Source organism: Gigantopelta aegis, chromosome 3 (genome assembly GCF_016097555.1).
Source record: "Gigantopelta aegis isolate Gae_Host chromosome 3, Gae_host_genome, whole genome shotgun sequence".
Lineage (NCBI taxonomy): Eukaryota > Metazoa > Mollusca > Gastropoda > Neomphalida > Peltospiridae > Gigantopelta > Gigantopelta aegis.
This window is the reverse complement of record NC_054701.1, coordinates 10620175-10648089: the sequence shown is the minus strand read 5'-3', so window position 1 is coordinate 10648089 and position 27915 is coordinate 10620175. Positions and strand designations below refer to the sequence as shown.

The 27915-nt window shown below is 35.6% G+C and overlaps 1 protein-coding gene across 1 annotated transcript; it reads right to left on the bottom strand.

Moving 5' to 3' along the window:
- Positions 1-27304, bottom strand: LOC121367509 (F-box only protein 21-like). The gene is made up of 12 exons (XM_041491728.1): positions 27013-27304; positions 23956-24201; positions 19199-19323; positions 18215-18370; positions 16389-16525; positions 14793-14926; positions 12921-13065; positions 10277-10456; positions 9577-9699; positions 7343-7413; positions 6689-6846; positions 1-4651 (listed from the first exon to the last, which is right to left on the bottom strand). The coding sequence occupies exons 1-12, from the start codon at positions 27174-27176 to the stop codon at positions 4473-4475; spliced, it is 1818 nt and encodes a 605-aa protein (XP_041347662.1). The 5' UTR covers positions 27177-27304; the 3' UTR covers positions 1-4472.
- Positions 27305-27915: the final 611 nt, after the last annotated feature.

The following is a 27915-nucleotide window of genomic DNA, read 5'->3' as shown; positions in this document are numbered from 1 at the left end:
TTTTATTTCCATCTTTATTTTATTCAATTGTAAGAACAGGTGAATTATAACAAGTGTTATTATATTGTTACATTAAAAATATAAATAATCAAATTTTAAATGCACAACCATGGATGCATTTACATGTATTTACAAACACAAACGGTACAAAATATAACACACAGTAAAATGTGTACATTAACACTTTTGAGAATAGCTGCCATACACATGTATGGTTTGAGCACATCATAGTGTAGAATGAAACTTGTAATTAAGCCAAAAATTAAAAACAGACTATCTAGCCACCAATACATCTATTACTCTGTTCACATTCTACAAGTTTCAGCCAAACATGAACCTAACTTCCAACCCTCAACTGATTTTTATACGCCAATCTATGATGGGTCGTATTATGGTATGGCGTTGTACGTCTGTCTGTTAACTTTTTCTTGTCCGGACCATATCTTGCATACAGGACCATAAAAGACACATGTAGGAGCAAGTTGGGATGGTGGTTTGTCCAAAACAAACTGTTCATCCATCCCATTGCAGGGGCGGATCCAGGAATTTTAGCAGGGGGGGTCCAGTCTTGAGCCTTTGAAGGCCCCCCCCCCCTCGATAGGAAATTTTCATATTTGAAGATAGCTTTAGATGTATTTGAAGTATATTCCTGTTGTCAAGATCAGCTCTCTGGTCATGGGGGGGGGGGGGGGGGGGGGGGGTGTCTCTCTGTACAAACATTGCTTAAATACAACTTAATTTTGTTGGTGGGTGTATAATAACAAAATTGCCTCCCGACATGTAATAAATATACAGAATGTCACATAAATCCCAGGAAACCTCTAATTTGGTTCTACAAAATAAATTTAAAATAACTGTTCAAACCTGCTATAAACTCTCCAACAATAACATGGGGAATTCCCCATAAGAATAGTTCAAGCTTTTATTCAACATGTTTAAAAAAGACAAGTGTCAGGATTCTTGTATTGCCTGAGCAAGAGCGAGAATAATACATGAATCGTGATACGAGTTCATAAAATCAGTACAACCTGCATGCAAGTGTAATATTATTTTTATTATCTATATTTAAAAAAAATTGTTATGAGCAAAACATTTCAAATGTAAATAGGTCAATGTCATTTTCAGAAATGTAAATTGAAGGTCAATGTCATTTTCAGAAATGTAAATAGAAGGTCAATGTCATTTTCAGAAATGACATTTTGTTAACTGACATCGTCTTCCCTGTAGTCTTAGATCTCTACATTCTCAAGACTTGATATTTAGGTGTAGAAGACTATTTGTTGTGTGAAACTTTAACAGCATTTATATCAGCCTTTGGCATCATAAATGCCCAACTATGTTTTTTGTTTTCAAAATAAAGAAACATACAAGTGTTTGTAAGTCTGGAAGGTGCTACATTCATATCCAAGCAACTGCATGGTTCCTCGGAGTAGATTAGAGTTGAAGGTCACTACACCAACTTGTCTACAATTATCCCAGCCTCTGAACATTGCAAGAACAATTATTTCATTAGCGAATCTTATTTTGCATAACTGAGTTACATGAATTTCAATTCTCAGAAACCCCATTAACTGTTAACTGTTAATGTCTTCCAAGACAGAAAGTGTCCAGGAGAGTGTGCTTGAACCACAGACACAACAAACCAAATACATGTATATATAACAACATACACCAGACCTTGATGGAGATTGTGTTATTTCTGTTCATGTACATTGTTAAAAGCTCAAATATTTATGACACAAATAACAGCTGAACGTGACATGGTTTTAACAAGGGACCTCCAGGACTAAAGTCCAACTGTGTTGACGGGGGAACTTCCCACTAAGCTAATTCTAGTAGCTATTTACCCATTTCCTTATAACACATTAATTTATGCTGATCAATACAATCATGCAATCATCAAAATATTTAAAAAAAAGTTTTAGGTTTTTTTGAATTCATTGATGTATAACAGTCACAAATTGTATAAAATTGTGAAGTGATTTACACAATTTGTAACTGTTACACATTAATAAATTCACAAAAATGTCAAACAATTTTTAGAATTAAAAAATAAAACAACTTATTTAGTTAAAATACACATAAATCAGTTTCTAACGTTCTTTCTATATTTTACGTAATGACGTAATCTTTTGAGGTTTATCAAAGAATAACATTTAGTTTTTAAATGACGTCGTCCAATCAGAAAAGAGTAAATCGTATAATGGCGGGAAGTTTGTAATTATATTTATTACCTGTAGGGGCAGAGAGATGTGAGGAAAGAAAATTGATCTTCCCCAGATACGTTTTGATGTCATAACCAGTGTTTCACTATAGGCTTTGACATCACCACTGTTGGGCAACAACAAACAACTGTATTAAGTGAAAGAATAGTTTTCATGGTGGCATGTTACCAACTAACATGTCATCAGCAATACATATGTCACAGCTATGATGCAATGCTGTCTCTTGTTCTCAACTTACAAACTTCTTTTCAATAAGAGTATCATTTGAAAATCTTCCATAAAATGATACTGATTGATAATGGGTAATAAATAAAATATACAACTCACTACTCGGCAATACCATTTATCTTGCATGAGTGAATTGATGTATTTCTTCCCGAGCCTTTGTTGAGGGAAGGACAACATCAATTCACTTGTTCAAGACAAACGGTACTGCTGAGTAACGAGTATGAGTATTTTCTAATTATATAAATAATTATGCTCATGTTGTGGTATGAACAAAGGACCTTCAGGATGAAAGTTCAGCTGGGTTAACGGAAAACTTCCCACTAGTTTAACACAAACTATGTACCCATTTTCTTCTTGTAACACATTGGAGTGATCAATACATTCCATGCAACACTGGCATTCAAAAATAATGTACAGGTCTTTCATACATTGTGTAACTTACAAAATGTCAATTTATAAATGCATAATTGTATTCAATCACAAAACCCCCCACACAATAACCAACTAATCAGATTTGTTAAATATTTCACATGCAGCTATTTGAGTTATCTATTTTCCTGAACATTTTCTTGTTTTCATCTTCATCTGTGAGCTGCTATCTGACAGTGGTGCTACAGAATAAATAACAAATACTTGTCTGTGAAACTGCTACCAGATATACCGTTTTACAAGACAAAATCTAATGTTTTGTTAGTTTCTTCCTGCTTTTAACTGATGGATATTTTAGTTACATATGTTGTCTAAAAAGCAGGCCCTAATTTAGCTTCCAAACTGATGCTTTTTTTTTCACCAAAAGTACTCGGTCACAAACTTATTAACAGTAGTGAGAAGTCAAAGTCACCAAAATATTTTGAACGTAATCCAATATCAAGAACAAAATCCCACAACAGATGTGAAGATCACCGACTTGTTTAGTGTCAGTTTACTTAACACCTTATTTTACTTTGATATGAGACTACATCAACGTACTGCACACCATCTGTAGTTGACCAGTGAAGCAATGTTTGGTTCTCAAATATTAAACTCTTTTGATTAAATTTTATTTCCAATATCTGACAACAAAATATTAGGATTCAAAACAAGTGTATAAATCGGAATCTTTCCAAATGAATGCGAAACATGAAGAAAGATTATGAAATCTACTGACAGATGTTCACTTTGCCTATTTTCAGGCTTTCAAGCAAGATTTTGTGAAAAATAAGGGCTTTTTTTAGGGCAAAATTCTTTAAAAATAAGGGCTATTTTTAGGAATTTTTTGGAATTTTTTGACAAAAATAAGGACTGAAATTCAATAATCAATATAAAAGAAAAACATTCTGTACTCACCTCCAGGGAGAACATAAATACAAAAGCTAATTACCAACTCAGAAGATCATGCCAATGGTCATCAACAGCGATATTCAGCATATCAATACAACCAGATTAAAATAATCTGATATGGTGCAAATCCATGCTGAATATGATGCTTATAACCACCAAGATGTCTTCTGAGAAATACATTAATTCAACATATTCATTATCTGAAAGTATACTAAGGCTAGATTTAATTAATTCCAACACTTATTTTATGTTGCATTTATCAAAAAAATTCTAAATTTAGGATTTTCACCAAAACATTTGGGCTTTTTAGGATTTTGAAGCTTTAATAAGGAATATTAGGGCTGCTGTAAAAAAATAAGGAAAATTAGGAAAATAAGGGCCCGCTTGCAAGCCTGTATTTTCATCAAACTTCTCCCCATTTTTCTGGAAAAGGAGAGGTCACTTCACCTACTTTTTCAATTCTAGATTAGGGCCTGAAAACGTTGTACCAGATCTTGTGAATTTTTTTTTCCCACATGATGGAGGAATTACTGCCATCTTAATATCGATAACATAAAATCTCTACATTATTTTTGATATTGCACAAATGCTGTTGGATTAGAATATTACAAATCTGCTGATTAAACCATGTGCTGGGGTGTTGTTAAACATTCCTTTCTTTGAAATACAACTGTTAACAGCGTTGAGCACAATAATCTGTTATCTGACACTGGAGCCATAGTACTCTGTGACCAGTCTCTCCGTCTCGGCCACGTCATCAGGATATTCCGTCCGTTTTTCTTCATTAGGAATGTAATGAGTCGAACAGTATTGCTCAAAGTACCGTCCTACCTCCGGGTGGCTGATCACTTTGGGATCATCTAAATACAACATGTTTTCTAAAAATAGAAAAACAAAACCCCAGTGTTAGTAAGACTACATGTTATACCGTACATGTATATTATACTGATGGAAAGAAAAAAGTATTCTTCTTAAACTATGGATTTGTTTTGTTTTTGTCACCTAAACGAATGGGAATAACGTTTTTATCATAAACTTCAGCTTAGTACACTGATGGGGAAAACTAAGTGAACACATACGTAGTGAAATATGAACTTCTACCAGGAACCTTATCAACAATACCGGTATCAGGACTGTTATTGACAGTTAATGCTAAGATACCGACATTCAGTCACACAATACATCTCTTGATATATACAGACAATAACTCCTGTAGTGGTTTCAAATACTACATGCTTCCTTAGTTTCAGTAGTCAAATTAAAAATTTCTGAGGCCAAATTAACAAAACATTGTAACTTTACAGTTAAGGTTAGTACCCATATGTTTACTAATGCTTGATATTTATTTTGAATATTTCATGCAGAAAATTATGGAATATGAATCAAGGTAGAAACAAAAGAAATTATTTATGTATATTTCTAGCTCACTATATTTATAAATGTAAATTTACATGAAAACTTAACTTTACCTCTGTAATTACAAATGGTACAAATAATATAGTTCAAAATTCACACGTACATAAATCACTTTCATATGTCTTTATTGTGACCCATCTTCCATACTGACAAAATTTACTGCATGGAATAAATACATGTACCAAAAACGTATGACAGCCAAACATAAATTTAAAATTACAATGTTTTGCAAATTTGGATCCTGGTATGTACGTAACTTAATGAGAGTGCAGTGCTAAAACAATTCAATGGGAATATTGTATATATTGTATTGTATAATGGAATTATACTAAAAGGCAAAAGTTATTGTGACACACAAAAGACAAAGATAATTGATATGTTTTTACTGCCATGTATGAAACATTATAATATGGAAAGAGAAATGTCCGAAGGTATGGAAACGAGCAATAGTCCATGAAAAGGGCACATCTGTCATATGCAAATGAGTCACATCACTAGAGGGGGTCCAGAGCGAAGTTCACACAGTAGCGAGTGTGTCCACCTTGAGCACTGATACAGGCCTGGCACCGTCGTCTCACTGAGGCCACTAAACGCTGGAGAAAGTTCCTGTTTCGCAGCTGTGTGGGTAGGATCCATGTGTCTTGGTGAGGGGTTGTCATGGGTGGTCGGCCGCTATGGGGTCGGTCCCTGACCTAGTTGTTTTGTTGATATCGTTGCTGTAAGTGCCATATGGTTTTTCTGTGGACGTTGAATTGACGTGCAACATCACGCTGCGACATCTCAGATTCAAGCATCCCTATGATTTGCCATCTGTCATTTTCACTGAGGCGTGGCACGATGAAATTGCATCGATCAAACAGTTTACTAATGGTATTTTTCTGACTTCTGGACTTCTGAAGGCTGCACAGAGTGGCAATGATTTGCGACTGAATGTCTGGCCTTTTATGGTGAACACTGGACAGGATTTCTCCCGAATATTCCATGTTTCTTGCACAAAGCATGCAATCACTGCAACAACTGCTTGGTTGCATTTCTTTGAGCTGTTTCATGCACATTTTCTCTGGTTTACATCCATAAATCCATTCACAAATGTATTACTCCAAACAATCCATGTCACATTAACTTTTGCCTTTTAGTATAATATGCAATTCCATGTAACATCCAGCAGTTTTGTATATTTATTACAGGTAATACAACTAAATTCATGTAATATCTTACATGTTAGACATCCAGGTGGAACAAAAATAAAATAACATTTATTTAGCAACCTTTATTAATTTGAAAAGATAACAATCACATTAAACAAAAATCCAGAATATTCTGAATGGTATATAAAAAATATTAAAAAGTGGTGAGGGGATTCCCATGCATTTAAAAAAAAAAAACAACCAAGTCAAGAATTTTTTGGGGGTAGCACAGAATTTCAAAACAAATCCCCATAATAATTTTTAACTGAATTTTGATTTGATACAATATCAGTTTAATTGGTGACAAATTACCTTGTGCTGCATATCTGTTACTTCCATCTTCAACGAGAACGTTATAAAATGGCTGGTGCTGTTTGTAAGGCAGATTGTTGACACCCATCTGTAAAATCCACTCATCACTGGCCTGGCACGTGTTGTCCCACCCGTATATCACGCACATGTAGAGATATCTGCAACACACAGTCAATACCAGATCATTTTTCATTGGGTAAAGATTCCATCTTAATTCGTAATGCTTATGTTATTATTGGTGAAAAATTAAAAGCAATTGTGTTAACATGTAAGATATACCAGGGCTTTTAGATTATGGCTAGTGATATCCAGTGTTGGGCTAGTAAATGACTACTATCATCATACCCGACGGCTAGTGAAAAAAAGTTGTAAAATACTGCATTTGTGTCTGTTTTGTAAATTGACTTTCCTGCCTCATCCACCTACCCAAATCAAAAGGCTGTTAAGCTCTATCTTCCTCTTTGAGTGACATACCTGCATCTGATTGTATTTATTAAAGTAGGGCTAGTGAATTTATAATCATGGCTAGTAAATTATTTAAATCACTGATCCCATGGATAGTGGATTTTTATAAAGTTCTAGAAGCCCTGGATATACTGAGATACAATAGTAGATGTTTTGGACTAAACGGTTTTGGAAGAAGAGAAATCTTACCGTTTGTGCTTCATGACCATTCCCACTGAAAACTTTACATCTTTATTGTCTTCCCTCAATTTCAGCTTCTTCTACAAATTAATTCAGTATTAACATGTGAAAAATGATCTTATATAAAGATTAGATTAACATATAAAATAAAATAATAAGATCATATTAAAAATCAACTGAAAGCTATATTTAATGGAAGATCATCTGAAAAATCAGCTCAAAGATATATTCACCAACTTAATAAAAACTGAACAATGTGTATTTATGAATTGTTTTCGTTATTACCTTATTTTCTGTGGTAATATGCACTTAAACTATGTTTATATACAAGATATATCTTCTGTTAAGGTCGACGACAGTCACTTTTCGCACCCTTGTTTTAGCTTCGTACACAGTAAATAAAACATATCCAACAGTAATTTTTTGATATGATATACAGTATTTGACAAAAGATACTTTTTATTTTGTTCATCTTTTGAAACTTAAAATTAATATTTTGTCCAGAATTATGAAAAATTAAAAAAAATACCGACCTGTAAACAGCATTGTCTGCTTGACAGGGTCAAGGCTAGTAGACCAGTTTTTATTTTAATGTGGCGAAGCATTGTAATAATATAGCTAATTCTGAATTTGAATGACGTGACTTTGAATCTCCTTACAATAACTCAGAGTTCGACAAATCCGCTAGCCCGACGCCCGTGGCTAGTGGTTTTTAAGTTCGGGCTAGTGAGAAATGTAGAACCACTAGCCCGCCGGGCTAGTGGTTTCCCCCCCCCATCTCTCGTTATCGCTCGATCATGGGTTTTTTCTTTTCTTCTTTTTCTCTCGGCTGAAATTTTGTTTAATATATTTGATTGTGACATTTGTCATCGAATAATAACAACGCTATCAGTATATAATAATAATCTACTTGAGCTAGGTCTGCAAACTGCAGTAACATGCTATCTCTACATCGTCACAGTTACAGCATGAATTGTTTACTTTTCCCTTTGAAGTTTCTGGCACAGGAAATAAGTCTAATGACATGCGTGTTTTGATTGGTCACGTGGTAGTTAATCTCGCACATATGTTTTAGGCTAAGAACTTGGAAATCACCAATCGCGACGACAGGTTAATCTCAATCAAGTAAACCCCAGCCATGCTTTGAATTTCAGTATTTGTTTTATTTACCTATTGTTTTCTAATTTAACACTTCGCTGACATGTGGTTATCGGCAATTAGGAAAACAATTTACTTTAATGGTAACCGCATATGCAATGACTCGGCTTGGCCTATTACGTGTAGCAGTTTGGATAATATGTCACAGCTGCCGATACAAAATAATACCTTTTTTGTTCATCATTTAACAACGGATTAGATGTTGCCGTTATATTCTTTTGACATCGGTCTGACACGGGATAATGCCCTGTATTTGAGCAATTGGCATCACCGTTCCTGGCGACATAAATAGTAGGCCCTAAATATATAACCAACTACCAAATACAGTGACTTTTCAAAATATTTGTCATACTCTGAATAACTATACACTGGGTACATGACATTTCCGTTTTAAGAATGCAGGAAAAATTCCAATGCAAAACTGCTATTGAATATGTTTTGTTTGAACATTACTAATACACCTGAATGTGTTCGAAGAAAATCTGTCGTCAACTTTAGATAGCAAGTTCGATAACAGTCTACTTTTACAGGTCTCCTTAAGATGTCTGGACATTTTTTTGCTGTAGGTAAAATACTCACCTATAGCAACTTTGAGCCCACCTACAGCATTATAAACAGGACTGTCAGTGTTTTTGTCCAACCAAATAAAATACAATTTTTATTATTATTTTTGCTGAATTGTCTTCTTAAATAACTAAACCAAATAACCTTTTAATTATTATTATTTATTTTTTATCTCACTGCCCCCTTTCCTTTTCCTTTCCACTTCAGAGAGTGTTCAGTAGTTACTTCTGGCATTGTTAAGAGGCACCACCTACTATACTCCCCTACTACTGGCAGTCATTCGTTAGTGCCGTGGGTCAGACCAGTTTTCTTAGTGGCAGAGAACGAGAATGCCATATGGGTGCAGGGAAGTACATAGAGACTGCACTCATGGAGGTGGAGGAAGTTGAGACAGGTAGGTGATGGTGTGGACAGCTCAGAAGATAAAGTTGGAGGAAACTGACAGAAAGGGTCGAAACAGATTGAAATCGTGGGAGAAATTGGAAAGTTTTTATTTTTATTTTTTAAAATATTTTTTATACCTTTTTATTATTTTTACTGGAATTGTTTTCCTGCATCTGCATCTCGGCTTCCTGTTGTAAATACGCGACGACTCCCATTCGACTTGCGTCGAGATCGGCGATTCTCTGAAGACTGTCCAGAACCTGTAACAAAGATCATTAATCACAACTCTGTAAACTTGAATATCTCACCTGCCAAAACCTATCTTTCCCAATTTCAGTAAACAAAAGATAAATTAAAATTTTAATTAATTTTACATTAACATGAAATAGTTATGTAAAATATATTATTTAAAAAAATATCATTTATGATTAAACTTGCTTTATTTAAAAACAAGCAACATTTATTAATTACCTTTTTTACATGCACTAAAATAAACAGGTGTAACATAAAACAGTTTCATTTATTTAGAATATGCATGCTGCAAGAAATGGAGATAATTACAAAAATGGCTTCTTTGTTTCCACGTAAACTAAATCACCAAATGCAAATTAAAGTTGAATTTGATTAATTTGTTTCATTATTAATTCACTAAAACTCTAATTACAAAATCAAATAAATAACATTTTAAAAGAACCTTCATTTTGTTATAGCTAGTTTATTTAGCAATCTGAAATTTGAATTTCGCTGCAAATTGTTTGACCAACTTCACTAAATTGTAATATTTAAGACTGAGCTTAAAACCAGGGTATTAGAAGAACAGACAAGTTTGTCACTTACTTGTGGAAGGTTTATATTCAAGTGGAGATAGATGCGCACTTCCAGTAGCCTCATCTCAAGGTCGTCTGGTGAGATTGTGAGAAGTAATTCCAGCGCGTTCCTCAAACACATCAAAGTGTCTCCCATCTGACTCTGATGTCGGCCAATCCCAACCAAGTTACGTGCCATTCTCTCAAATACCTAGGAAAAAAACCCACAAGTCAATTCCTCACTCATACAAACATTTTTATAGAAAAATATTACCTTTCCCTTTTTCTTACGTTAGTATAATACAGTCATAATGAGCCATGAATCGTAGTCAAGATTATAATTTAACTGGGCATCTGACTGATGTCAGCAAATCCCAACCAGTTTACAGGCATCGAAGTAAGTTGAGAACGGTCATTCAGGTTACCGGGAGGTTACCACATGTAAGAAAAGCCAAGAATGGTGTTTTGTTCTCGACAAAAATTCTCATGTAACGGTAGTTTCGTTTCTGAACGTATACCAGGCAATGCATTCCAGACTTCTGCAAGCAATTTCAGCTTTCCGCGTTTAAGCAGCGCCCACTAGATAAATTTACTTCCGGATATTGTTTCTCGTATCAATGTTCGCACACATCGATACAATTTTAGAACATCCGTGTTTTAGCAGCGTCAACTAGATCTGTGCCGAGTTGTTTGCAAGAACATTTAATTTAAGAACAGTGACAAGATAAAGAATGAATCATAAATACATGTATACTACAATAATCATCTGGCACACATGTAAGGGCACTGAAAGTAGTAGTAACAGGAATTCAATTCTAACTTTCATATACATGTAGTTGTGGTAACCTATAGGCAGAGTTCGACAAATCCGCTAGCCCGACGCCCGTGGCTAGTGGTTTTTAAGTTCGGGCTAGTGAGAAACGCAAAACCACTAGCCCCTGCGGGCTAGTGGTTTCCCCCCTCCTCTCGTCATCGCTCGATCGTGGGTTTTTTGTTTATAGTATAGGTTACCAGGCTATATTTTGTGGTAACCTGTAAATGGGTTACAAGACAAAATGCTTATTTTGATGTCTGAGTTTATGACCCATTTTCTCAAATACCTAGAAAAAAGTCACTTCCTTAAATACACAAACACCCCCCACTAAAAATATAATGAGCCATGAATCACAGTCATGGCCCAAACTTAAATTGGTGTTGGAATGGTAGTTGTTTCCAACTTAGCCTGTATGATACTGTACTCTTTGATCACATGCATATAGCCATGGAATTCTCACATGCCTTTTTTGGTGGAGGAGAGGGCACTGACTTTATCAATGACTTGTGTTATGTGGTGACAGACAAATATAAAAGATGGCAACAATCAAGAATAAAAGGTGGTGGCTAGGGGTGGGGGTGGGGGGGGGGGGAGAGGTGTGATTGGGAGGGGGGGGGACATGGCCTCTCATGACTATGCCAGTATTTTACTATTTGTAATAAATGACTAGAAATTAACTAACACCACATAATATTTGCATAAATAACACTGGAATATCAAAATTATAATATTCTTATAAACCTTGAAAACAGAGTTGGGTTCAGTTCGACTAGATTCCTGATGTATAAAAAAAAGTTTTAAAATCAGTATTAACAAAATCTGGTTTGTTTACTGGATAGGGCCATCAAAGACAGATGAATTGCTACAGAGTGTTCACCTCAACTGAATGAACCCTTATTTTTAACATCAAAGACAGAAGAATTGCTACAGAGTGTTCACCTCAACTGAATGAACCCTTATTTTTAACATCAAAGACAGATGAATTGCTACAGTGTTCACCTCAATTGAATGAACCCTTATTTTTAACATCAAAGACAGATGAATTGCTACAGTGTGTTCACCTCAACTGAATGAACCCTTATTTTTAACATCAAAGACAGATGAATTGCTACAGTGTGTTCACCTCAACTGAATGAACCCTTATTTTTAACATCAAAGACAGATGAATTGCTACAGAGTGTTCACCTCAACTGAATGAACCCTTATTTTTAACATCAAAGACAGATGAATTGCTACAGAGTGTTCACCTCAATTGAATGAACCCTTATTTTTAACATCAAAGACAGAAGAATTGCTACAGAGTGTTCACCTCAACTGAATGAACCCTTATTTTTAACATCAAAGACAGATGAATTGCTACAGAGTGTTCACCTCAATTGAATGAACCCTTATTTTTAACAACAAAAAACATCTACTAATAAATTAAATTATTTGGTTGTAATGTTTTACAGTATAATGCGTAGACTTTGAAGCATACTCAGAGCACTGAGTACTAGCGGTCCCAACAAAGTTTTGTATTTTTTAACTTCAAAGACCATAACTTAGTTAATCACCATGAAAGTCAAACTTGATCTGTAACAATGCATGATAGAGCTACATGTATACACCACATTTCAGTTCTATATCTTGAGCCTGTTTGAAAAAACATACCTGCAACAGACATACAGACAGACAGACAGACAGACAGACAGAAGGACAGATGAAACTTAGTCCCCTGCGGTTGGACCAGTAGGGGACTAAAAATACAGTTAGTGTGAAGGAGCCATAATGCAACCGTATGCACTTTTAAAGGTTGCTGGCTTAAACATAGGGCAATTCAGATGGTTTAGGTCTCTACTACACAGAGTAAAGCTGTTTTCACCTGTTGTGGTGCCACACTGTGGTAAATGTCGTTGTTAGAACCCATGGAGGCAGGGATATCCAAGACCGCGCAGCATTCCTCCTGCTTCATGAAAATGCCTTTTCGAAACACATCGATGTAGGTATATTGCTGGTTGGGTGATGCCCTGTAATATTCAGCCACAGACAAAATAGCCACATAATAGAAATGTAAATAGTGGTGCTAATATTAAATACATATTAACTGAATACAGCATTAGTTAATTTGTACGTTAGAACATACCTTAAAATTATTATGTTTTAATGATTTCCATATTTTGAGTGCAGGGCTTGAAGTTAAGAATATGCCAATTGTAACATGCTGACATACAGCCATTTTGAGCCTGACTATGGCAATTGTAACATGCTGACATACAGCCATTTTGAGCTGACTATGGCAATTGTAACATGCTAACATACAGCCATTTTGAGCCTGACTATGGCAATTGTGACATGCTCACATACAGCCATTTTGAGCCTGGCGATGGCAATTGTGACATGCTCACATACAGCCATTTTGAGCCTGACTATGGCAATTGTAACATGCTCACATACAGCTATTTGAGCCTGACTATGGCAATTGTAACATGCTCACATACAGCCATTTTGAGCCTGACTATGGCAATTGTGACATGCTCACATACATCCATTTTGAGCCTGGCGATGGCAATTGTGACATCCTCACATACAGCCATTTTGAGCCTGACTATGGCAATTGTGACATGCTCACATACAGCCATTTTGAGCCTGACTATGGCAATTGTAACATGCTGACATACAGCCATTTTGAGCCTGACTATGGCAATTGTAACATGCTCACATACAGCCATTTTGAGCTGACTATGGCAATTGTAACATGCTCACATACAGCCATTTGAGCCGACTATGGCAATTGTAACATGCTCACACACAGCCATTTTGAGCCTGACTATGGCAATTGTAACATGCTCACACACAGCCATTTTGAGCCCGACTATGCCAATTGTAACATGCTCACACACAGCCATTTTGAGCCTGACTATGCCAATTGTGACTTGCTCACATACAGCCATTTTGAGCTGACTATGCCAATTGTAACATGCTCACATACAGCCATTTTGAGCCTGACTATGGCAACTTTAAACTAGTAAATTTAACCAAAGTTTAACCAATGGAAATATGTTTTGTCCAGAGGCAAAAATCTGCCATCGGAAAAGCCCCTCACCTACGGCAAGTGTAAGCCCTGGAGTGTTTGGTATTCAGCATAACAACATAGAATGCAGAACTCCAAATGAAAGCACCCTAGTATACATCTTAATAATATCAGGTTAAAAATACAAACATAAAAATTTCATATATATCTGAAGTAATTTCAGGACATACAATTTAATATATATCTGAAGTAATTTCAGGACATACAATTTAAAGCATACAACAATAAAACACCGTCAAATGTTTTTTGTAAATGCTGATTGTTATTTACTCCTGAGTTCATAATGTATAACACAAGTGTTCATAACATATAACACAAGTGTTCATGACGTATAACACAAGTGTTCATAACGTATAACACAAGTGTTCATATAACGTATAACACAAGTGTTTATGATGTATAACAAGTGTCTCAGATGTGTAAAATAACTGTCAATTTATACAGTTGATTGGTGTACACATGGGAACTAATTACCGAGGTATGCATTACTATTAGGGTTCTAAGTTAACCCATACCTGTTTATAGGTTAAGTCAAACGTGCTATAGACGGTGCTTTGTCACATTTTGTTTTCATTTTTAATTACATCTTAATTAGTGCTATTAAATAATTAGGTAGTAGACATGGCTACTTGCAGCTATATTTTTTAGTTTTTTTGTACATACATTGGGTTTTCCATCCAGCGAAGTAGGAAGTGGGTTGGAAAATTCACAGGTTCGCAGAGAACACCCAGTCGCCTAGCAACACAGCTGTATAGAATACACAACGTGATGGGAATACCTTTCCTTGTCTCCAACACCTGTCATTGAAATCAGTGTAGTACAATGTCACTTCAAACAATGTAAAACAAAAGGAAACGAAAATCAGCTCAGTAATTTATAATTTAGATTTACTGCTGTCACATGTAAACTTTATTTGTAACACCAGCACATTTTAAATTACAGCTACAGTAAAACCTCTCAAAACCGGACCCTCTTAAAACCGGAATTCCCCCCAAAACGGACATTTTTAACAGTCCTTTTTTAAAAATCGATATAGAACTTAACCTCTCTAAAACCGGATACCTCTTATAACCGGACATTTGACTTGGTCCCGAGGGTGTCCAGTTTAGAGGGGTTTCCCTGTATTTTGTGTGTAACATATGGGTCATCCCATGAGGTAAAACACTGATGTCTCAGAATTGCTTTAATTTGTAATCAAGTTCTTAGTGGCTTTATCCGAGTAGGGGGCGGGACGTAGCCCAGCGGTAAAGTGCTCGCTTGATGTGCGATCGGTCTGGGATCGATCCCCGTCAGTGGGCCCATTGGGCTATTTCTCGCTCCAGCCAGTGCACCATGACTGGTATATCAAAGGCCGTGGTATGTAGTACCCTGTCTGTGGGATGGTGCATATAAAAGATCCCTTGCTGCTAATCGAGAAGAGTAGCCCATGAAGTGGTGACAGCAGGTTTCCTCTCTCTATATCTGCGTGGTCCTTAACCCTATGTCTGACGCCATATAACCGTAAATAAAATGTCTTTCTTTTTTTCTTTTTATTCGAGTGAAACAAATCTGGGCTTGCTTGAAAATTGTATCAGTAATGGCCTCTTAGGTAAACAAGAGTAGACCGTCAAAAGTTTGACCTGTTGTTTATGTGTAACAATAAGATTCAAATATTAAACAACTACTGTAAATTATTTAAAGTGCTTAATGACGAACCTCCTGCCCAACACATTTTTCAAAATATTGAGATGAAAATGATATGGACCAAAAAGTCTTTAAGTGCTCTTGAAAACTAGGAGGTTCTCGTAAGCTTTTCAACACAGAACCATGTTAAGTTTGTTTGTCTTTCTTAAAGACATCACTAGAGCACACCGATTTATTAATCATCAGCTGTTGGATCTCAAACATTTGATAATTCTGATGCAGTGTAACTCCTCTAAACCAGACACCCTCAGGACCAAGTAAAAAGTCCAGTTTTAAGAGGTATCCGGTTTAGAGAGGTTCTCTTCTGTACAGATATTTAAAAAGGGACCATGACAAATGTCCGGTTTTGAGGGAATTCCGGTTTACTGAGGGTCCGGTTTTGTGAGGTTTCACTGTATATAGTTGTTGAGGAAATCTGCTACATTTTCCCATTATTAGCAAGGGATCTTTTATATGCACTTGTCCACAATTAGGACAGCACATACCACGGTCTTTGATAAACTTGTCTCCAAGGACAAGAACAGGAACAGTTTTAGGATATTTGTCTGTGACTATACACTGTAACATCTTCCTCACCTTGTTAATGAATGAATTTTCAGGACTATAGTACATTAAATCATTGCCCCGGAAACCCTGGTCTTCAAAGAGAACACAGTTCACCGATTCCAACACTAGTCTGCTCTGTTCTGGACTCCAAAGTGAAGTACTCATTTCTTAAAAAAACAAAAAATGAAACACATTTCAAGACAATCAGAAAGAATTCTGCTTCTGCACAGACAGGGTTTATATTCAAATTCATTCATTTCAACTTATTTCTGTGCTTATATCTAACTGAGGTTCAAGCACGCTGTCCTGGGTACACACACCTTAACTATCTGTCCAGGACAGTGGGTTGGTGGTTTGTGAGAGAAAACTTGGTGTAGTGGTCTTAATACTCACTCTGGTTGGGAACCAGTACCGGGCTGCGAACCCAGTACCTACTATCCTTATGCCGTATAGGAAAGATAGATAAACGTAACTGGCCCTTGTGACATAGTGGTTAAGTTATCAGTAGATGGTATGTACTGGGTTCAGAGACCTATCCCAGTAACAGCTCACATCCTAATTGAGTTTTAATGACTAAGTACTTTGGTATAAGGCCACAATGCCAATTTCTTTCTCACTAACCATTAACAGCTAACCAGACATCCAAGGACAACGTGCTTGAACCTTAACTGGATATAAGCATGGAAATCAAACCAGAAGGTCACTAGCAATTTAGCCAGGCTAATGCATGATACTCTGTTAAACGTTTTTAATTGCTGGTTCCACTAGAAGTATTCTTGGATATCTAAAATCAGCTTTTTTGTCACTTTGATACCAAAATTGGAAAAAAGTATTAGCAACGTGACTTCTACTTATGATAAGGTAACTCTACTTAGGAAAAATGTAACTACTAATGATCAGGTAACTCTACTTAGAAAATATAACTATACTTAGAATTGTATAACCCTACTTAGGAAAAGGTAATTTGACTTAGGATCGGATAACTCGATCTACTTATGATCAAGTCGCTCTACTTAGAAAAAGATAACTTTTCTTATGATCAGGTGACTATTTATGATCAGTTAACTACTTACTTATGATCAGTTAGCTACTTACTTATGATCAGGTCACTTTACTTATGTTCAGGTAATTATTTTAGAAAACTTAGCTTTACATGTCATATCTGGTTATGATCAGGTAACTACTTATCAATAACTACTTGTATCAGATAACTTTATTTATGATCAAGTAACTCTACTTATGATAAGGAAACTCTACTTATGATAAGGAAACTCTACTTATGACCAGGTAACTCTACTTACGATCAGTTAACTCTACTTACGATCAGTTAACTCTACACAAATGTACTTACGACAAGGTAACTCTACTTACGATCAGGTAACTCTACTTATGATCAGGTAACTCTATTTATGATCAGGTAACTCTACTTATCATATACGACCAGGTAACTCTACTTATGATCAGGTAACTTTACTTATGACCAGGTAACTCTACTTACGATCAGGTAACTCTACTTATGATCAGGTAACTTTACTTACTATCAGGTAACTCTACTTATGATCAGGTAACTTTACTTATGATCAGGTAACTCTACTTATGATCAGGTAATTCTACTCATGATCAGGTAACTCTACTCACTATCAGGTAACTACTTATGACCAGGTAACTCAACTTACGACCAGGTAACTCTAATTACAATCAGGAAACTTTACTTACGATCAGGTAACTCTACTTATGATCAGGTAACTCTATTCACGATCAGGTAACTCTATTTACGATCAGGTAACTTTACTTACGATCAGGTAACTTTACTTACGACCAGGTAACTCTACTTACGACCAGGTAACTCTACTTACGATCAGGTAACTCTACTGGCCTACAAGCTGGGTGGTCTTGGCACCGACACTGCAGGCTGTAACGAACTTGTTGAGCAATGTTGTTAAGACGATCACTGATGACATTTTCTGCGATATTAACGGTCGGCTGACACCATTGACTGATTAACACAGCACCTGTAAAATAAACTAACTTAATAAAAACTAAAGTAGTAAAATGGATGTAAAACTATTTTGCTAAATAAAAATGAGACCTGAATTATGCTGTAATGTAATTCAGGCTAACTCAAGTAATAGAGGTTTTGCAATCACACCATTAACGTTACGGATAATCATAATGGGTCGAATTTATAAAGCCTGTTTGTGTCAGTGTGTAACTACACACATCTACATTGCTTAAACAGACTTCATAAATTTGGCACAATATGTTTTGGTAACAGTACTAATTGTTTAGCTAGTTTTGTAAATCGGCATGGTTAGTCTCTAAAAGATGGCAACATTCTCAGAAGTGTTATTTATTTAAATTATATATTAGCTATGAATGTAGCAGCTAGGCCTTTACCAATTTCACTCAAAGTGGAACTTTACAGACCACTCTTGATTATTCTGTAAAGCTCATCTTTGAATATAAACTGAACTAGATCAGTATTATCTGTTATCAGTGTCCGAAATAAGAACTTGTCCGTTTGTTCTGACAAGCAAAAATCTGCTCAAACAAAATGTACCTTGCTGATTGTCCATTGGACAAGTGAAAATTAAGTTTCCTTTTGAGCAATGAAAACATTGTCGTTGTACTTGAATAAAACAAACTATTTATTTGGACAAATAAAATCATTGACAGACAAGTAGATTTCTAGATGTATTTGTCCGGTGGACTAGTGAAACATTCTGCTTATTTCTATCACTGGTCATGAGAGGATACTTTTTGTACTCTCACATTTATGGATATAATCCAGGTCTGACTATAAATAACTAATCTGTCTACATCAGTACACTAGAATTAACCTGTTTCCAGTCTTTGTTCAGCTGGTGGGCGACTGAGAAGTTCCTGCCACTTCTTTGTTAAATGCAGCTGTTGGATATTCCGCAAAACCTTCTCAGCGTAATATTTTCTTGTTAGATTCTCATATCTGAAACATCAAATAAACATAAATACTAAAATCTAAGCAACCAGAAAGTATGTGATTAAAGAAGTAATATGTGATTTAACTAACAGGAGAGAAGGAAGTTGTACTTATGAAATGGACAAACAATAATTGCAAATTCCTAAACAACATCATCAAACTGTCAACAAAATGGATGTCTATAACACGTCAAGCTATTAATGATCAGAGCAACTATCAGTGCAATCTCTGGCTAAGCAGAAAATTTGGCCTAATTATCTATTAAACTTCAAACATTGCAGTAACCCAGTTATTTTGGCATAAAATATTACTTATTACTTGCAATTATTTCGCCAAACAATTAAAATAAAATTTGGCAATTATTTTTGAAATTCGCAATTGGTGAATTTAGCAAGTGCCAGAGCTAACCACAACTATAAAGTAGTCCAGAAGCTCCAAAGTACAGTGGTGTCACATGTTGCCTGGAAACAGAAATCAAGAGTGAAATATACTCTTAAAAAAAAAGTAGGGGAACTCTAATAAGAATTTACAATTGCCAAAATTGTACGGTACATGTATATTAGCTGTGGGAAATGGTTATATGATAATAGTGAATTAACTGGGCAAACATTACAACCAGTAGTTCAGTATTATAGTAGGTTTTATGAACATCAAAGATCTTGAAGGACGATTGGGGTCAGAAGTGAAATTTGAAAGTTGAAGGTTTTTTTATCAGTAAATCGCAAATTCAAACAATAAAAATGACTAAAAACAAAACAATAACAACTGTATGATCAACAGAATGAAAAAGATTGACAGAAATAATGTTCCACAGTGATTAATCGACCTTCTTGGAAATTGTCAAAATCGAGAATGATACCCATGCATGTGCAAACTATGGAATGTGTTTCGTTGTTTTGATAAACAGACCTGAATGTTCTTTACTAGAATGCAGGGCTCGAAATGCAGTGTTAGTACATGCACCGGTGCATGCTGATTTTTGCATGTGCATGTAACTTTTAAAACTGGGTGCACACGGTGCATGCTAATATTTTTCAAGTACTGTGTATTGCGTATACTAGTATCCTGTTGTCTACCAGATTCAGACTCAAGTTGTTGAATTTTGCGTATGCATTTCGTAATCTGTTCGAGACCGACTTTGGGGTATCCACGCGCATAACACAGTTGTTGTCGTCACTAACAAATTGAACTCCGCCAGATCTGTGATCAATACAAAGTACCGTAACTGCCTTGAAAATTTTTGACCTCAGATATGGGCACTTGATCAGATGATTGCGAACGTACAGGTGCGTTACTCGCGTAGTTGACTCGAAGTCAGCCAGTGATTATTTCAATCGCAACTTCTCGTCGAATTCCGTAGGCTAATTTATATTATACCAACAGATCTTATCGAGTTAAAAAAGTGGATAACTTGCTTAATACAAAACACAAATATTCGTACGTTTTTGTAATAGGCCTATTATAGATTTCTGTAAGGCGTTTACGTTGGGTGAAATTTTCAAATTTGATCAAGAATCAGTAATAAATGCAGTTGTATAACGTTCCGGTATTGTTAATAAATAAATATAGGTATTGCCGAATAATTTCCGAATAGCATCGTATAAAAAAACAAATGAAGTTGCCTTAATTTTGGTGCAATGCAACTTTTTTTTCAGCATGCACTACTTTTTTTGAAGAGTATAGATCAAGTGACAAAAGGTTTTGTCACAGCAAAAATCCCAAAGACATGGAACTTTTAAAAACTGATGGATCCATGGTGTAACAGAGGTTCCAAAAACATTAGCTATCAAGAAAAAACCTCAGGGCAAAACAAATGATCCAGAAGTGTGTGAATTATAAGTGTCAACAAAAAATCAAAACAATGAAGTGAACTATGGCTTGCACATGACTAATCGTGTTATATACATTTTATACTATTAATTAGATTTAAGTAAAAGAACAACCCCCAAAATGGAAAAAGGAAATATCCGTAAGTGTGAGTGGTAAGCAACAACCAAAAAAAGACAAAATAGCTATCAGCATGGGACCCTGGTGATTCGAGATACTTTATAATTGTATTAGTATATTTTAAAACTGCTTTGTAATTTTATTATTAAAGTATTAGTCGAAGAAATTTTTTAATTGTGACTTGAACCAATGCTGAAAAATCTACATATTTGATGCAATGTGCTTAAAATCAGTCTACCCCCGCTCACTAAACAAAAAAACATAACTCTATTGAGTCATGTTATTTACTACTTTTAAGTATAGAAGCACAAAACACCATAAGAACAAAGTATATAGCTGCAATTTGCTTGGTTGAATTTATGTCTTGAAGAAATCAATAAAAAAGGAACCGTTTTTATGAATTTTTTTTTTTACTGATTTAGCAGTCAGCAGATTGCTGCATGGTGTTTAAAATATTGCTTGCAAGATAAGGTGGGACAAACTTCTTCTCTTTTTTTAAAAATAACATACGTATTGTAGTACGGTAATAGCCATATTTTTAATGTAAAACTGTATTGATCTACATCTTAGTTTACATTTTCAAATTTTAGCACCCTTATTTTGCTGGCATGGAAAAACAACTGACGTGTGAACTCACATTTTTATTGATGTCACTCACTAATACATAAAAATAAACATGCACATGCAGACGACACTTCGATATATATTTTGGGCATGATCGCTATAAATTACGAAAATTACAAAAGTTTTAATTGGCATACGCGTCATGTGTTTTTGACCTATTTTGGTTCTTGTATAGAAAAAAAAAATTAAAGGTAAAATGAAGCAAATAATTGGATATACTTAAAATTTCTTAGCTATTTGACTGTCTACACATCTTACTGTGAAATTTGGAATGTAAACAAACGGTAGGTGGCGTATTACTTTAGAAAGGGGGAAATTCCAAATGGCGCGACTTAATAGAGACAACGACTCGCAAGGGTGAGAGTATAAGTCTTGTGCCTGAATATGTGCTAAATTGAAAATACTACACGAGTGGCTGTTAAATACCATTTATCTTAAAAAGTTGTTTTAAAATGTATTTGATGAGCAAAAGCGAGTTTGATACGTTTATAAACAATGAGTTGCAACGGACACAAATGTATTATTCTATTTCTTATATATCCTCAAAAACCAGGTTTAAAGTAAATTTTAACACCTTTTTCGACTAAAAGTTATTTACAGCCATTGCACTTGATTGTCAGGCCCCTGCGCGTGCTGTAACCTCACCGTGGTGCAGGGGTGTAACATTCTCTTTGAGAATGGCCAATACAGCACACATTGAAGTTTAGAGTAAAAGTCAGTATCTATCTGTGATATTTGTATTTTGCACAGTTCTTTACACTGTTTTTATTTATATCTTGAATGTTTCTGTTGATGTTGATCATCACCTTATTTGTTTCCATTACCATAGTTTGACACCCAATAGCCGATGTATTTTTCGTGCTGGGGTGTCGTTAAACATTCATTCATTCATTCATTGTCAGGTTAATTATAAATAACAGTGTAATCGATTTTGAATGTGCTGTTTTTTCATTGGATGTATGGCATTGGTGACCTAGTCATCACCTAGGAGCAACCAGTCGTATGTCTTCAAATTGTTAACAGACACATGTGTAAACAAATATGTTATGGAAACTAACAAATGATGTTCTCACCAACGGATATATAAGACAAATAATGTATTATATTTCACTGTGTTACTGGCATGATAATATTCTATATTTCTTGCAAAATGTCCATTTTAGAATATAAATAGTATATTATTTATATTCAGATGTATTATGTATTACTTTTTTTTCTAACACCTACACATTATGCTTTGTTAAGTAAATTTGTTCAATAGTATCTTTTTCATTTGACCTTATTGATTAATTGAAAATAGATACTATAATGAACGAGTATTTGAGACCAAAAATCAAATTCCTCTCTATTACCCTGCGAGTTCAAAGCCAATTAGTTGTTTTAGATTCTTACATATATGGTAGTTTTGGATGTCATCATTGGTTCTATTCCTTATGCTTGGTAGTTCTTGGTTTAACAATGTAGCACTCGGTAGAACTAGGAATAGGAAATGTTTTATTTAACAACGCACTCAACACATTTTATTTACGGTTATATGACGTCGGACATATGGTTACAAGGACCACACGGGTATTGAGCGAGGAAACCTGCTGTCGCCACTTCATGGGCTACTCTTTTCAATTAGCAGCAAGGGATCTTTTATATGCACCATCCCATAGACAGGATAGCACATACCATGGCCTTTGATATACCAGTCATGGAGCACTGACTGGAGCGAGATATAGCCCAATGGGCCCACTGATGGGGATCGATCCTAGACCGACTGTGCATCGAGGGAGCGCTGTACCACTGGGCTACGTCCCACCCCATTGGCAGAACTAGGTAAATACATGTAGTATGACTTTGCTGTACAAAACAAACATTTTATACCAACAAGGTTCGACAAATCCACTAGCCCTCATTCCCAGCTATTAAATGTTTGGTCTGGGCTAGTGGAAAGATCAATTATTAACAGTATTACTATATTACATATGGAACAAGCCAAAGCTTTTTGAGGGGCCAACTTTTTCAAACATTTGTCAAACACTGACAAAAACACTGTGTTGTCAAAAGGCGACAATCTCTTACATTTTTCCATCATGCACAATTTGCATGAGTTCATCAACCACCGATGTACTGGCATGCTGGTGCTCATCAAGAAGGGAGGAAAATGAACTGAAACCATCCTTGGATATTTCCTGCATGTTGTAGAACTGCGACGACAGTTGCTGCACCATACTTAGTGTTCTTTTTCCAAACAGGTGGCGCTGTTTATAAACGTCAAGCCATTGCCGTGGTGTTTTCCTGTCATACATATCTAGCAGGGATGACCATCTGAAATTTACAAACAAGTTAAAAGGAATTATGTTTGTTATACAATGCCTTAAATTAGTAGCACATTTAAAAAATATAACTATTTGTGTTCAATATGTGGTTATTTTGATACTTGGTCTAGAGCATGAAAGAAAGGAAAAAAATTAATGTTTTATTTAATGACTTACTCAACACATTTTAATTATAGTTGTATGAACATGGCTGCATCAGACATATGGTTAAGGACCACACAGATAATGAGAAAAGAAACTGCTGCCAACACACAACTGGCAACTCTTCTCGATTAGCAGCAAGGGATCTTGTACATGCAGTATCTCATTGACAGGACAGTACATATCATGGTCTTAATTACACCAGTTGTAGAGCACTGGCTAAAATGGGCAAGCCCACTGCTGTGGATCAATCATTGACCAACTGTGCATCAAATGAGTGCTTTACCACTGGGATACATGTATAAAAGGAGTATGAAAGGAAATCTACTGTTACTTCATGACTAGGGATATTCTATATGCAATTATCCAGACAGGGAAGCACATACCATGGCCTATGCTATACCAGCTGTGGAGCACTGGCTGGGATCCTTAGTATACAGACCATGGACATCATTATAATTTATAAACAAATGTTATTGTTGACATTTGAATGCTGGTCAACTTGCACCAAAACCAACTATCCCAGCAGTTGGTCAACTTGCCCCATTGGTTGGTCAACTCACCCCAAAATGTTTAATCAACTTGTCCCCAAACGTTATCAACTTGCGACAGTGTTTGGTCAACTCGTTACAGTAGTTGGTCAACTCATCCCAATCCAAGCCTACTTTAAAGTTGTTTGTGAGGCTATGCTTTCAATTATTTTCTAAATTAGTGTACAACTGAGACTGAAGACTGTCTCGACAGACAATGCTGTCTTGGGTATTAAAGTTTTTTCACAGAAAAAGCATCAATCCATGAACATTACAGATGTCATTCATTCAGCAGGGCTTTTAGATTATGGTAGCCCCAATCCCATGGCTAGTGATATTCAATGTTGGGCTAGTAAATAACTACAATTGCCATGCCCGACAGCTAGTGAATTTCTTTTTGTTAAATGCTGCATTTAAGTCTATTTTGTAAATATGAATATGCTGCCCCCCCCCCCCCCCCCCCCATCCCAGCCCTCCAATCTTGGTGTTTTTAATCTCTTTAAGTAACATATCCGATTATTACTATTAGTAAAATTGTATTAAGTAAAGTAGGGCTAGTGAATTTTTAATCGTGGCTAGTAACTTTGTAAAATCACTGATCCCATGGCTAGTGGATTTTGTAAAACTTCTAGAGCCCTGCTGCTGTCTTGTTATATTGCAGTTCAGGACAAGGATTTTACATGCATCAAACACTTTGAGTTGATTGACTGATAATTAGTAGCAACAATGTATTTGTGCCGGTCTGAGCACACAAAAGCAGTTTAATAATTCAACTGTTCATTGCTGGTTTCATTACTATGACAGTTCACTCCTCTGAACCTCTGATATATGTTCCGACATAAAATATATTGTAGTTCCATCGCATCCAAGTAGCAGACATCCATCTTTAATCATCACAATTATGAACAGTTGTCCAAACACTGAGGTGAGTTGGTAACTTTTTTAGGGCGAGTTGACGAAACAATTTGGGACAAGCTCACCAACCACAGGGGCGAAATAATAGGGGGCGATTTGGTTTTGCCATTTTGGGGACGAGTTGACCTGCTCCCTAACATTTTAGGTATTGACAAAACAATTCAGATGGAGGAAAAGACTGAAACTAGTACTTGAATTGTGTGTTAGTAATTTTAGGTGGACTAAAATGGAAACAATGCCTCTATATATTTACAGCCGTGTCCGGTGTATCGGCGCGTCCAGTGATTCAGCACACTTGGTATTTTGCTTAAATATGCTTAGAAAATTGTCATGTTGTTGGTGTTTTTAACAAATTAAAGTTCAATTCCTTTTTCAATGTTTAATCAAGAATCAACATATTTATTATTAAGGGTACAATTTAAAAAAAAAAAAACTGATTATCAATAATTATAACAAAATTTCAAAATAAATCATTTGCCTGCTTTAGGCCTAGTGTATATAAACGCGAAGTAGGTCAGCCTTATAGCCTGAGTACTCTGACTGTAAGAGAGCTAGACGGACGTTTGGACATAAATACGCTCTCATTAATTCATTAATCATCGGCTACTGGATGTCAAATATTTGGTAATTTTATCATAGTGTTAGAGAGAAAACCCGCTACATTTTATCATTAGTAGCAAGTAATCTTTTATAGGCCTATGCACCATTCCACAGACAGAATAGCACATACCACGGCCTTTGATTTGCCAGAGTGGTTTCTTTCTGTAGTGTGTGTATTATAGATTAATATTGAAAAAATTTCTTAATCAAGGAACTCAAAAATGGTCGATGTAAATGTATTTGACGTCAAACATAGGATTGTTGTGGTATTAGAGCAGAAATCTTTGACTACTTTTTGGTGGTCGGCGATTGCCAAAAAATTACATAGCTTGGTCTCTGACTGTAATGGGAGCGTATCCATGTCCAAATGTCTTGCTCACTTATGGTCAGAGTACTTGGGCTAGTCAGCCTTAGTGATTGTAAAGCATGAATTATGACGTCACGGCATGTAGAAATCGTCTAGCCCTCGGGTCAGACAGATATATCTAGCCCTAGGGTCAGACAGATTTTTCTAGCACCGTGCAAAAGCTGGATAACTCTGTTCAGTGAGCAAGACAACATACTCCATCACTTTTTATAGGGACTATACTTTCATATAAAATTTGGGAACAAACCTTTGCTTCAGTTTTACTTTCCAAAGGTCATTGCTTAAGCAAACGTCATGCAATTTTCGACATGTCAATGAAACGCTCACTAAATCATTAAGTTGAACTGATGAAGTTTTAAGAACTAGTTCTATGATTTCGTATGGCAAATCAAGAAACTGTATTCCATCCATGTTTATCGTGTTTACTTCCTATCGGCAATGTTCGGATATTTCCGTGGTCACAAATACACAAACATCCATTTACGATACGCAGCATAAATGTCATTATTAGATTTCAAGAATGACAAAACATCAGTCTATCCACGTCTTGTTCGGAAGCAGACGCAATGTTTCTACAGAAAAACATTAAACATTGTGTAAGGCTTTTGCAGAATGCTTTTTGTGATGCGCATGAAACGCGATTAAGACTTCTATAGTTTTTTTTAATTAGTAATTCATGGATTATATAGTTATTTCATTTTAAGTATAATCCTATTGGTGAAAAGTGTTCCCCATTTTGAAGGATGATTTTCATTTTCAACATAATTTAGGATTTTTTGTTACACCAGCATGCTCATTAAAGAAGAAAAATAACTATTTTAATGCTTGCAATCCACAAAAAAAGTGTATGGTACATATTGTTGGAAAGACTTCCGAACGCTCCGGGTACAGGCTAAAACGGAACCCATCATGATCATGGCTAAAACTGCACCATATATTATAAATATAGATAACTTATCTTATTTTTAATTTCAGGATTAGGGTTAGGGTTCAGAGCAATGAATAGGGGTTGGGGGGGGGGGGGTGAATTCGAAAGTCTTTCCACTTTGATGATGTAGACTTGGCACTTTCTCCAGATTGCTTGGGTTAGGTGTCCAATCATCCGCATCCCCAACTAACACTGTTGGTCAAACAGATTAGTTTTTGTAGT